The sequence below is a fragment of the Halichoerus grypus genome, chromosome X (assembly GCF_964656455.1).
Source record: "Halichoerus grypus chromosome X, mHalGry1.hap1.1, whole genome shotgun sequence".
Classification (NCBI taxonomy): domain Eukaryota; kingdom Metazoa; phylum Chordata; class Mammalia; order Carnivora; family Phocidae; genus Halichoerus; species Halichoerus grypus.
In genome coordinates, this window is record NC_135727.1 from 27385561 (window position 1) to 27399753 (window position 14193).

General features: G+C 36.1%; 1 protein-coding gene across 16 annotated transcripts in view; it reads left to right on the top strand.

Annotated features, from left to right (window-relative positions):
- The window catches only part of THOC2 (THO complex subunit 2), a 116109-nt gene that overhangs the window by 78129 nt on the left and 23787 nt on the right, over positions 1–14193 (top strand). For 12 of the 16 annotated variants that reach the window (XM_078064429.1, XM_078064434.1, XM_078064438.1 and 9 more), the window contains 8 exons: positions 2116–2212; positions 2821–2914; positions 3332–3412; positions 4985–5081; positions 7282–7399; positions 7980–8159; positions 8937–9101; positions 13561–13836. In XM_078064429.1, coding sequence (XP_077920555.1) covers positions 2116–2212; positions 2821–2914; positions 3332–3412; positions 4985–5081; positions 7282–7399; positions 7980–8159; positions 8937–9101; positions 13561–13836 — 1108 coding nt within the window. The remainder of the gene's footprint in view (positions 1–2115; positions 2213–2820; positions 2915–3331; positions 3413–4984; positions 5082–7281; positions 7400–7979; positions 8160–8936; positions 9102–13560; positions 13837–14193) is intronic. The other 4 variants (XM_078064435.1, XM_078064439.1, XM_078064440.1 and 1 more) reach the window with 1 other exon arrangement.

Sequence of the window (14193 nt, forward strand, 5' to 3'; positions counted from 1 at the left end):
CTTCTGTAACACATACTGCCAAGCACAATCTACTGTTCTTTGTTTATGCCACCGCTGTCCCATATGCATATGATGCTATCATACCACTTAGATACATTGCTATGATTATTTTTCTCTTACCTAATTATCTAATCTTTGGAATAGTTTATACATTCACATGGCTTAAATTTCAATAAATATGAAGAGGTAGATAATAAAAAGTCTCTCATCTCATCCTCCATTCACTCAGGAGGTAAAAAAGGAAGCCATTGTTTAGTTTGTTATTTATCCTTCCAGAGATTTTTATGTATATATAGGTGAATACAAATATATTATTCTCCCCCCTTGTACTATTGTTAGCATATAATAAATACTGTTCTGTAACTTGCTGGATTTAAGAAAGTAAAATTTAAAAAATAGGTTAAGTCAGTCTCCCCAGCTGGACTAAGCTTGAGAGCAGGAGCTATTATTCATCCTTGTATTCCGAGTGCTTAGCTCTTTGCCTGTTACAGAAGACATTAATATGAATGAATGAATGAATTGATAAAAATATATATCACAGAAGAATATGTGTAGAAATTTTAATGTACTTGGATTTTTGTTGTATTTGTTAGTTGTAACTATTTCACCAGGCTTGAACAACATGATTTTGGTATTGATTAAACGTTATATGTTGGGAATGGAGTGTATTAATTTATTACTTACAGAATTTCACAAGTTTTGATTACTGTTTAAAAAATGAATTTGCTGTAAGGCATTCAGTAATTCATTCAATAGATGGTCATTGATTGTGTTCCATATGCCAGACACCATGGTAGCTTGAGGGTAAGACATAATCAAGAAAGTACTCCTTTTATTTATTTATTTATTTTTTTGGTTTTTTCCCTCCAGGGTGGAGGCAGAAAGGAATGGGATAAAAGGTATAGAGAGGAAGGATCTGCTTTGGCAAGTAGGAGGACCACCTGAAATAGTAGGGTCAGAAGTAGGGACAGGTGGTAGTAAGTTTGAAGGTGGAACAGAGTATAGCCCAAGTTTCAAACTTGATAGGTCTCTCTTTTCTGTGGGAGAAAAGGAAACTGGGCCTTGGAGAATGGGAAAGGGAAGCAGTTGATGATGAAATAATTTTGATTGATGGGTCAGTTTTGTCATAAGAAACTTCTTAAGATAATTATCAAGTTTGTTACTTCCAGAATGGTCCCATTCCTTGAACTATCAACTGAATTCATTATTTGCTTCATCGTATTGTATTTTCATTCTAGAAAGCTTTTAGTCATCAGCTTTTTTAAGTTTCTAGATTTATTATGTAATATCAGAAGAGTTTAAGATGCTGTGTAATAATTTTGAGCTGTAAGCATTTCATAGATCTAAATTTTCCAGAATGTTAGTAAAAGAATACTGAGCAGTGGAAGAATTAAAGAGGAAGGAAAGGAGTAGAATTGATTTTTTAAAAAATTGTTTACACGAAAACCAGAGAACTTTCCTTTATCAAGGAGTGCAGCATTAGCTATTATTCTATTAGGGTAACTGAGACAGATGGTATGAGGTATTTGATTGCGTTACACTGAATTTGATGCCTACACTGATAAATGAGCGCTTCTAAATCTAAAATAATTATGATTTTCGGGACGCCTGGGTGGCTTAGTAGGTTAAGCTTCTGCCTTCGGCTCAGGTCATGATCCCAGGGTCCTGGGATTGAGTCCCGCATTGGGCTCCTTGCTCAGCGGGGAGCCTGCTTCTCTGCCTGCCGCTCCCCCTGCTTGTGTGTGTGCTCTCTCTGACAAATAAATAAAATCTTTAAAAAAATAATTATGGTTTTCTTCAAAAGGAGTATTATGTACTTGTAGAGTACATTAAGAGTTTTTGCTTATTAGACTCTTAGTATAAAATGGAAATGTATATATTATAAATGTTAAGCATTAATTCAAAATCTTAATACCCTTTGGGAGAATGCCTAATCAAAATAACTTAAGGCCTACAGTAATGTATATGAAGAATGTGGTGGTTTTACATGGATCCATTTTGGATACTTGGGAAAGAATTGTTTTTTTGTTTGTTTTTTTATGATATAACAATGCTATCAACATTATAAGGGAAATGACTTAAGATGATCTCTGCCACCTTTTTCTCCCCTTGTAGGCGTCTAACCAAGGAAAATGTGAAGCCTTCTGGAAGACAAATTGGGAAGTTGAGCCACAGCAATCCAACCATTTTGTTTGATTATGTATGTTTTGAGGTTAATATTATTTTAAGGGATTTTTCTTTTTGTTGTCTTTAAATCAGCACAAGTGGAAATGGAATGATGAAGTTTTAAAAATGATAGTGTTAGGGGAAAAAATCTTTAGCAAATGAAATATTGTTACTCTAAAAACAGCATACAGTATATTTAACACATTGATCTCCTTTTTGGTCATATGTAACAATGCTACTGTTAAACAGTCTAACATTGTCTTATTTACCCCATGTTGGTTTATAAAAATATTAATAAAGAGATGCATTATTTATTGATTTTTCTTAGAAACATTTGAATAGCATTTCATTGTGATTCAGGTGTAATACTTTTATATTTAGAAAGAGATTTCTAAAAGACATTTGGCATTTATCATTCCAGAAGTCAAGTTACATGTCCTGGAATTATTTTCTAATTGGAGAATGTAGCCTAAGAAAATATTTCCTAAGAAATGATAGAATATAGTAGGTTTTATATAAATACAAAGTAGAAGGAAGCTACTTTAATTTTAAGCATTGTTTCTTTTGAAGAACAAAAAACGTATAGCCATTATTTAGCACAGAAGTTCCCTTTTGATGAGTTAATGCCATCTTTTTTTTGTTGCTATCTTCCAGATCTTGTCACAAATACAGAAGTATGATAACTTAATAACACCTGTAGTAGATTCATTGAAATACCTCACTTCATTGAATTACGATGTTTTGGCCTGTATCCTTTCAAGTGAAGTAATACATAGATTTCACATTTCATAGATCTTAATGGTGAACATTTATTTTCATTCTTTTTGTTTTTCTTTTTCATTCTAAGTTCCATTAGTAACCATATGAGGTTAATTCTGTTGGCTGATCTAAAAAAGGTTGGCCAGTCAGGAGTTTGTGTGTGTGTGTCTGCTCTGTGTATAGGGAGAGAACAATGTTAAGTTTACTAAACATGGTAATATAGGTGGAATCTGTCTCGCTTGCTGAAAGATGGAAAAGTTGGTACTACTGTGAGTATAATTTTCAATAATCTGTAGTAACTTGAAGCTGACAATTTTACTTTTTCCAAGATGTGGCATTTTGTTACTGTTTTAAGGGTCTTGGTTAGAGATGTAGTGACTTAAATTTTTTCCTTAATGTGCGAAAGATTGTATCATTGAAGCTTTAGCTAATCCGGAAAAGGAGAGAATGAAACATGATGACACAACCATCTCAAGCTGGCTTCAGAGTAAGTATTTTTATTTTTCTAAGGATGAAATTTCCATCTGTTGTAATTGCCATGTTAAGTATTCTAGTGCTAATGCTAAGAGCCTGTTTGTCAAGAGGTCTTGAGAATACCTAGCCACTCAGCGTGCCCTCAGTGTGTCTAAGTCTTTGGCTGTGTAAGGAGGTTCATGTAGTACTTATTCATTTTCCAACTCAAGAGTCCAGTATTGGCTGTGATAGAATTTGTGCAAGCATTACTGGGGAGATAAAAATTCCCTTCTATTATTTTAGAGGAATCAATCTTAAGGGAACTCTTTTCCTCTCTCTCCTTTCCATCCTGAGGTTTCATTCATCTTAAAAGAACAAAAACTTGGTTGTTAACGGAAACCCTAGCCTTGTTTTATTCTAAATTTCTTGTGCTTTTGATTTCTAGCAGTGAGTTCCCTTTTCTTTCAACCTATTGTGTCTGATAGCTGAATCTTGTGGTAGTTCCCCATTGCCCTTTAAAGTCTGAAATCTGCATTAAGTCATACAAGTAAGTTCTTTTGGGATCAGGTCCTTACTCGGTGTATTAGGCTCATCTTTTGCCCCTCCCCATATTCTGGGTTCCATTAATACTGAACTTGTACTTTCCATGGCCTTTTTGTACATGTTATTGCCTTTACTTGGAATACCCTTCCATGTCTACTCATTTCCTCCACCACATCTACTTATTCATTAGATTTCAGCTTAGAGGTCACTTTTCTTCAGAAAACTTTCCCTGTTAATGCTCCTACCCAAAAGTCGGAATTAGGTGCTCCTCTTATTATATGGAACCTTTTATTCATCATAGTTATTTCAGCTTCCTTTTCTATATCCCTCACTAGACTCTAAGCTCCTTGAGGGCAGGACCTGTGTCTTGTCCATTATCCTTTAAGGTGCTCAGCAAATAATTGTTGAAAAGGTTACAGATCACTTGATTTTACTAGGATCTCCTCTTGACTGGGGTTTTCTCCCTACTCATGATGCGATAAGGACTATTGGTTAAAATTGGTCTCTTGTTTGCTTCTTGGTCTGTTTCCTTTCCTCTCCACAACTAGTAGCATGTTTCTAGATGAGAGATTTTTGTGTGTGTAACTCAAACATTAGAGGGGCAGGTGTTCTGTTGATCATTCAGATTTACTGGGTGATCTGCAAGATTTTGTTGTAGCTTGGTTAATTGTTGTGGCCTAACAGGCTCTGGAGTCAGGCCGTATACTTTTGAATCACTGCTCTACCTCATACCAACTATGTGACATGAACAAGTTGCATGATATATCTGTTCCAAATTTTCCTCATCGGTGGGTTTTATACCAACCTGAGATGATTATTGCAAAAATTAAATGAGTTAATTAATGTAAAGTGCTTACTTAGTATAGTGCTTAGCGTATGTATGCTCAGTAAATATTAGCTATTATTAATTGTAAAGCTCCATTCAGTGGCATCAGCAGTACAATTATTCCTACCTCATTTTGTTTTAGAAATTGAGTTAGTTGAGAAATGCCACCTAATACTGTGTTTTTTTTTTGTTTTATGAACTGTTTTTTAAAAGCCCTATTTTTTTTATTTCATATAGGTCTGGCTAGTTTCTGTGGTGCAGTTTTTCGTAAATATCCAATTGATCTTGCTGGTCTTCTTCAATATGTGGCTAATCAGCTAAAGGCAGGCAAAAGGTATTCATAGCAAATTATATGTAAATGAAATTCAATAATTAGAATACTTCTGGTGGTATTGGGATATTGAGATTGCTATTTCTGAAAAAGTGTTTTGTAGGCTTAAGTAGAATAGTTGCTCACTTATTTATATGGAATTCTTTAATTAAAAGAAATTGTAATTTCATACATAAACACTTTTTGCAGAAAGAAATGTAATATTTGGCTATATATGTAACTCGTTAAAAAGACATTTCATTTTGACTACCTGTTAGGCTCTTGAGTAAATGGTTTATATGGTATATTGTAAATCCTCTTATGACAAAATGCATTGCATTTTTGATTGTGCTGCTGGACAGTAATTGGCCTTTAAGCATATGGTAGGAACATATTTATTTTGAGGGTGTAAACAGTATTTTTAAAACACAATTTCTTTTGAATTTGAACTTCAGAGATACATACAGCTTACATACCTTTTGGACAGTGTTCTCTTTTCTTTATGAATACTGGGTTTTATTATTTTATTCTGGACCACTATCAGTGTTTAGAGTTTGAATTAGTATGTATATTAAACCTCATCAGCAGTAGACTGACTAGAATCAAAGAACTGGAAATTGTTCTCCAAAACTTTCTGGTAGAAAGCGAACAAAAATTTGTAAAGCTATCTGGTGTTCCACACAAGTATAACCTAAGTAATTTTTGACAGATTATTATTTTGGATTAGGGAAAACTTAAAAAAATAATTAGATTTAGGATTTTGTCAGCATATCACTTACACTATGTGCATCTTTCCACCATTCCTATACATTTTACTCTCCTGTGTCTATGGGCTAGGAGAATATAACATTATTTTTAAATCTATAACTCAGTTTTCTGTACTGTGAATATAGTTTATAATTAAAAGATAGTTTAAAGAAAAATTAAAACATTTTATTGGTACTTGTTGCATACTAATTTGCATGAGGGCTCTCGTTTTCATAAACTACGTTTAGGGAAGGCAAGACAAGTTGAGAGAGTAAGCACTTAATAAGAATCTTCAAAAACTGTGCCTTTTGTTTGTTATTAACTTGTGTCTTGGGTATGTCTAGCTTTACCTTTGGAAAAACATCTGTATTTGTTTTGTAGGAAAGAAGGTTTCCACTTTATCTTTACTACTTAACTAATTAAAGAAGATGTTGAAAGTCATAAGTTGTTATTTTCATTGACAGTCCTAAACTTTGAGAATTAAAATGCATAACTATTGGCACAATAACAGATGTTCTTAAGGCTGTCATCTTAGGCTCATACACTTCCATTCCCTTCCTTTTTTTTCTTTCTCCTCTCCCTCACTCCCTCCATCCCTTCCAAGTGTGTGTGATTGTTTAGAGAGATGGCTCTATACCATCAAATATATGTATTGGCCACCTTGTACTGGAGGATAAAAAAAATGCTATGAAGAAGTGAAGGGGATTAAGAGTTCATTTAAACCATGATGAGCACTGAATAATGTATGGAATTGTTGAATCACTATATCTTACATGACCAGAACTAATATAAACTGTGTTAATTATACTTGAATTAAAAAATAAATAAAAAACATTATTAAAATGTTATGAAGGACTGTTGGGTAAACTGATAAAAATGAAATATGAACTATAAAGTATTATATCAGTGTTAGATTTACTAAAGTTGGTAACTATGCTGTGGTTATGTTAAGAGAATAGCTATATTCTTAGGAAATGCACTCTTAGGAAATACGTTCTTTGGAATTTTAGGGGTAAAATGTGCCCTTAAAATGATGTTGCTTACTAAATAAGTTACTCCCAAATGGTTCAAAAAAACTGTGTGTGTGTGTGTGTGTGTGTGTGTGTGTGTGTAGAAAGGGAGGGAGAGAGAGAAAACAAATGATAAAGTGAACAGGAGTAAGAATGTTAATAATAGGTGAAGTCGGGGTAAAGGGTATATGGGTATGCTTTGTACTATTTTTTATCTTTACATCCTATCTGTAAGTTTGAAATTATTCCCAAGGAAAAAGTTAAAATAAACATAAACCTATTACATGCCCCAAATATTTTTCAGTATAGTTCTAGGAATGCAATTTTTCCTTAAAAACCACTCCAGCCCCTTCCGCTCCATATTTATATACAAATAATTTAGGGATTCTCAGCATATTAATTATATATGTTGTCACTTTTATGTTTGAAGTTTCAACTACAGACTATTTCTTATTTTTTCTAAATAGTTTTGACCTGCTTATATTGAAAGAAGTGGTACAAAAAATGGCAGGAATAGAAATTACAGAGGAAATGACGATGGAGCAACTAGAGGCCATGACTGGTGGAGAGCAACTAAAAGCTGAGGTGAGAGTTGCTAGTTTTTTTAATCGATTTTTTAAGTTCCAGATATAGGCATGCTCATGCTAAAGAATCCAGACAACACATAAGTACATGAAGCCAAATGTCAAAGCCATATGTACCCTTCCCTCATGACTGCCCTCATCTCCCTTTCAAAAATTGATACACTAGTTGTTTTAACCCTTTCAAAAAGCTGAAACAAAGTATAAAAGACAGTGTCACATCTATAAGAGAAGTAAATATCAAGTCTTCTGTGGTCCTTGATATCCTAACTGGTGTAAATCTGAACATAGTTACTCTGTTGTTGAATCTGTTCCATACTGAATGAAGAATAATCCTTTATAAGGGACTGCAAGGTAGAAAATGGAAAATATGCAGAAGTTTAAAGACAATTGACAGTTATCTTTAAGCCAGTGACTCTAACCAACAACAGTGTCACTAAAATAAATGTGTGAAGAAAGGGAAGGAACGTAAAGGTTTTTTTTATCTTCAGGATTGTAACTGAGCCTTTTCTATGTCTTTTTCAAATCAGATAACATGTGTTAATGTACTGTACACTGGTAAGTTTATGTCTTCTCTTGTGCAGGGTGGTTATTTTGGCCAGATCAGAAACACTAAAAAATCCTCCCAGAGATTAAAGGATGCGCTGTTGGACCATGATCTTGCTCTTCCTCTCTGTTTGCTTATGGCTCAGCAGAGGAATGGGGTAATCTTCCAAGAAGGTGGAGAGAAACATTTGAAACTTGTGGGAAAACTCTATGATCAGGCAAGTTAAAGTGGCTTTTGTGTTTATATGGATTTTTTTATCCTGATAATGGAAAATATGGAATGTGATAAAATTTTTAAGATGCCATTTTGCACATCATATGAGTGTGAAACAACTCTAATGTAAAATAGACATTCTGGAAATAGGGGCTGTTTCTGTGCAAATTATGGTATTTAAGTGAAGGCTGTAGGAGATGTAATAATATGTACAAGGTTTTGAGTTAAGTAGTTAACTTCAAGTTGTTTGCTCCCATATCTTTCCTGATCTCTGGAAATGTGGAATTTCAATCAGAACTAAGTAGATGTGATCTTTATAAAATATATCATAAATATTAAGTGGCAAAACCTGTGATTAGCCTACAGAATGTGTTTATCACCAACTATATTACAAGGGAAAAAAGATCACATATATTTTATAAATGAAGTTTTACTCTTTTAAGGGCAAGGAAATTCTGTATACATAAAATTGTTATATGTGATGTAGGGTAAATATATCCTGTTACTAAAAGTGATGAACAGTGGCTTGGAACTTGAGACCTCGTTGACTATTAAAGCCTTAGATTGATCAACTTTTCAGGGCCTTGGCATCTTTTTTGGTAATACGATTACATGATGATGTTTATAGATTGTCTCTAAAGTTCTTTTAAGTTGTAAAATTTGAATTCTTAAATGTTAATCAAAATACTGTTAAAATGACATTATAATTATTTTGGAAAATTTTTATGTTTCATAAAATGGTAGCACATTTGTGTTTTTTGTCTTATTTTTTTAAATTTAGTGTCATGATACCCTGGTACAGTTTGGTGGGTTTTTAGCATCTAATCTAAGCACAGAAGATTATATAAAGCGAGTGCCTTCAATTGATGTGCTCTGTAACGAATTTCATACACCCCATGATGCAGCATTTTTCCTGTCTAGGCCAATGTATGCACACCATATTTCGGTAAGTGTAAGTGTCTTTGCTGCCATTCAAGAATGATTCCAAATTATTTCTTAACTGTAAATGTATTTTAGTTTGACACAGATGCAGATTATGTCTCTTAGAGAGTTACTCTTTTGTTAATACTCATCTCTGAGCAGTGTACAATGAAAATGCTCCCTTTAAAAGTAAGTCTTACTAGTACTATACCCCCAGTTGTCCAGGTTGATGTCTTATGGGCCCTTTAAAACTATAGCACTCAAACATTAGTGTAGATGAGAGTCACCAGCGAAGCATCTTTGAAACTCAATCCCGTGTCCCCAGATTCTAATGGTCGTAACTTCAGTAGTACCTGGGAATTTCTGTTTTGTTTTTGTTTTTGTTTGTTTTTTAACAAGCGCTAGTTGATTCTGATGCAGGAAAATCTGGTAGGTGATTCTGCGAAACACTCCTATTGAATACAGAGTCCTCTTTCCTCAGTAACAATATCCCTGTCAGTTGACTTGCTTGAGAGAAATACAGACAGAAAGACCTAACCACCCCCAACCACTCTAAAAACTCTTGTAGGTTGTGTTATGTAACTTCTCGGAAAGGTATTCATAGTTCTTGTTTTATTTCTCTCCACCTAAATGAGACAACTAAAAAGAAAAGCACAAAAGCAAACCAGAGCCTTCCCAAGCAGGGCATCCCAGCAGTGACTGTAAGGATGGTTGGGGGAAGAGGAGACTGCCTTCCCTCCTCTTCTCTGCCGCCTGGACTCCTGCCTGCAAAGCAGTGACCTCTAATGGGAATTGACTCTTCCTTTTCCTTCAGACCATGGTCAGGCCTCTGTTTGGAAACTATAGTACTTCTCCATTCTGACTGGAGCCCCCCAGCACATTCCTCATCTTTGTGTAGGCTTGAATTCTGGCCCTTCTGTTTATTTGTTGTTGGTTTTAAGTCTGTACTGTGTAAGGAAGGCTTTCACTACAGATTTTGGGGGAAGACCTTGGTCCTTTCTCTTAAAGTAGGATCCCTTCTTTGTCCCCAGTAGGAACATAGGGTTGTGTAGTAGAGGTGTGGAAAAAAGACGCTGAGAAATTTGGGGTCTAATTGATCATTTAATTGGCCATCAGCTGTTAGTGTTTACATATCAACTGCTACAGTGTCACACTTCCCTCTAACAAGTAACTGTTAATTGATTCGGTTATCACTTGATTAGCATTACACAGCAATACTGTGCTATATTCTCTAGAAGGGAAAAAGGGACAGGGGGTAGGATTAGCCTCTTTTTTCCTCCTTTAGAATCTTTCCAGAAAATTGTGTGCTCTCTTTGCGTAGTTATGTCTTGTGTTGTCACCCCACCCCGCAGTAGATCAGTCTCAGCTATACAACAGGGGACCTGATTTCTTGAAGGACTGAGGTGGGAGAGTTGCTTCATCTCAGGAATTCTGACCTGCCCTGTGCTATATTGAGAAGTTAACACATTAATCAGCGATATTGAACCCTAGCAAACAGGAACACCTGGTTGCCTGAGGTTGGCTGAACTTTTCCAGGTCAGAAATGGAGCAGGTCATTCATACCAATAGCTACCTTTTCTGTAGCCTGTGTAAAATATTGTGTCTTTGTCATTTAAGAGATACAAAAATCTAAAAGAAATGTCATTTCCCCTCTAGGGTTGCAGAGGAAAACAAAGAACTCTATAGAGGTGGCTATACAGCCAAATCAGGGATAAGTCTGTTACCAATAGGCCACATAACACCCTCTGGAAAAGGAGTTCTTTGGCAACCTTGGTTGCACTGGATGGACACCCAAACTTCCTGGGGATCCTTGCTTTTGCTTCTTGGATGAGAGCCTCTCTCTTTTTTTTTTTTTTTTTAAAGATTTTATTTATTTATTTGACAGAGAGATAGACAGAAGAGCACAAGCAGAGGGAATGGCAGAGGGAGAGGGAGAAGCAGGCTCTGCACTGAGCAGGGAGCCTGATGCGGGACTCGATCCCAGGACCCTGGGATCATGACCTGAGCCGAAGGCAGACGCTTAACCATCTGAGCCACCCAGGCGCCCGAGAGCCTCTCTTGAAGAGCCTTTGATGAGAGGGTATGAATATTGGAGGACTGCTAGGACCCTTCCATAAATTGATTAGTAGTAGGCTCTCATGGGAATAATTCAGCCAACCAAACACTGTTCAGGTTATTGGGGGCAACAAGAGCTTTTTGAACAGGAATTAGAAGTATAGCAGTAACTGTGGATATCAGTTCTATTTCACAGATTTAGTGCACTGGGTGACTTGAGATGTAGAGCTGTTATGCCTCTCCATTTGACTGAAGGTGTAAGCTTGAAGAAGGAGTTAAACTAACTTTAGACCAGGAACTATTCATCCTAGTTAAATATGAAGTATAGCTGTCTTTTCTGATCAAGCCTAATTTTTTTTTAACTAGATAGGGACTAGGTGGGTACCTAGCAATAAAAGTGACAGATTCAGAACCCGAGGACTGGGGAGATGGGGGGCTGTTGTACCACATCATTACCCTCTCATACCTATAAACCTAATTTTTAGTTCTAATTGTTGAGACCCACCTTGTAACACAGTTCTGAAAGAAAGGCTTTTCCCCACCCAGTTCATATTCTAGATCTTGCCCAAATCAGGTAGTTAAGCTATCCTATACAGGTAGTTTCGGCACTACTTACCCTATGTTTTGTTAGAACCTTAGCAGATGTCATTCTTCCTCACAGAGATTAATACTAGTTACCATCAACAGGACCTGCCCTCACGGTGTAAAAATGCTTCCTTATCCTTGCTGTTATTCTCTCAGGTCTGGGATGTAATTGGGACTTCTCTCTCATAAGGAATATTGTTTGTAGTTTTGTCACCTGTATGGTCTCAGTAATTATCAGCATGCTCTCTAAAATGGGGGTAACAGAAGGTAAATCCACTTACAGAAAAATTGTAAGAGTCTCAGATTGTAATTATAATAATTGTAAGATGCTGCTTGAGATACCCTCTGGAACAAAGTACTTGGTATATCTTCAGTCCAGTTAGCCTGGGGTATAGAGACACTTAGGAGGGAAGACAGCTGGAGTGTAAGGAGCCAAGACTCTTGCCTACCACAATGCAGAACTGGAAGTGGAACCTTTGACCTCTGACCTTCTAGTTCTGGGTTCCATGTTTAGCACAAACTGATGATTTAAATGCTTTTCTAACAAAAAGAAATGTTTTAATCTCCTCTTAGGTTCATCTTCAGGAATGATGCCTAACCCAAACAAAATTTTCATCCTAAAGAGACTGAAGGACATGAGACAATAGCAACAACACTTTGTATTATTTTCTTTTTTACATTTGGTATTATGCTCTGTGAACTAATATGTAGTTCCCTCCCATTGTACTAACAGATTCTTTTCCTCATACTCTTAAGAGTATGGTCTTCCTCTGACTCTCTTCCAAATTAGGATAAACCAGTCCAGTCTAAAAAAGCTGCAGTGTCAATTCCCACATGCTTTAAACTAATATACCATATCCATTCATAGAAAGTCTTACTTAGGGGCACCTGGGTGGCTCAGTTGGTTAAGCATCTGCCTTCAGTTCAGGTCATGATTCTAGCGTCCTGGAATTGAACCCTGTGTTGGACTCCCTGCTTGGTGGGGAATCTGTTTCTCCCTCTCCCTCTGCCCCTCCCACTGCCTTTGCTCTCTCTTGTGCATGCTCACTCCCTCTCTCTGAAATAAGTAAACAAAATCTTAAAAATAAAAGTCTTATTTAGGTTTGCTTGGGACTTTGCCAGTTTTGGCACTATACTCTTACATCCTGGGAATCCCCTCTCATTCACTGGCAAACCTGAACAGTTAGTCACCCTACTTAGCAGTCTTATAGTAACTTTCTCATAGCCTTTCTTAATGTTGATCCAATTTCTTTCTCTTTTTTTTTTTTTTGAAGATTTTATTTTTAAGTAATTTCTACACCCAAAGTGGGACTGGAGCTCACAACCCTGAGATCAAAAGTTGCACATTCCACCAACTGAGCCAGCCAGGCGCCCCGGATCCACTTTCTTAATTGACAAATTGTAATGGCCAATAGGGGCTATGTGTAGTAATAAAGCATACTGTGCTGGTTGGCTGTTACTAGTTCCATTATGCCTCTTTACTAGTGTTAAGACCCTTTACTTGGTTCCCTTGAAGATCTTAAAAGCTGGAGTGGAAACCCTACATGTTCAATTCTTAATGTAGTAGTAAGCGAGAGTACGGTGGAAGATATGGATGGTGGAGGGGGTACACATACCCTATGTTTTTAATAATCTTAAAAGCTTCTAGTGATCACACAGGACTAAAGATGAGAACAGCTTCCAGGGATGATTTATCTTAAAATAAATGTCATTGGTAAGAACTTAGAATTCCTACAAGTTTTGATTAGTTGTCTTCTGATTCTTGAAAAAGGAACATAGGTTTTTATACTGTGAAAGTTAGTGCTATAAATTGTGTTGTGTTTGTTTTTACTTTTTATCTCCAGTCTAAATATGATGAACTTAAAAAATCAGAAAAGGGAAGTAAACAGCAACATAAAGTTCACAAGTACATTACATCATGTGAAATGGTGATGGCTCCTGTCCATGAAGCAGTGGTCTCCTTACACGTTTCCAAAGTCTGGGATGACATCAGCCCTCAGTTCTATGCCACATTCTGGTCATTGACAATGTATGACCTTGCAGTTCCACACACCAGCTATGAACGGGAAGTCAATAAACTTAAAGTCCAGATGAAAGCAATTGATGACAATCAGGAAATGGTAGGTTTTTGTTCTAGTAGCTCAAGTACAATAATTTCATGGTAATAATTTAATATTATGCATGCTTTGTATTAGCTAAGGTTCCTTAAAGCTGTGATCTTATTGCTATATAATATTTTCCTAAGTGAGTTAATGGTGACCTCCCAGTGGGTGGGGCAGGGGCTTGGTGAATACCTGGCAGTTATGATCACACAAAAGGTATTTGAGTTTGTCTTTTTTTTTTTAAACTGAAGATTGTGTTAGCAATGTAAAATGATCTGTGTGACTCCAGTTGCAAGAGTAATAGGAGTTCCCAAAAGGAGAACTCTTTAGGAGAAGACTATTGAAGAGTTGACTCTTGAGCTGGGTAGGCTTTGA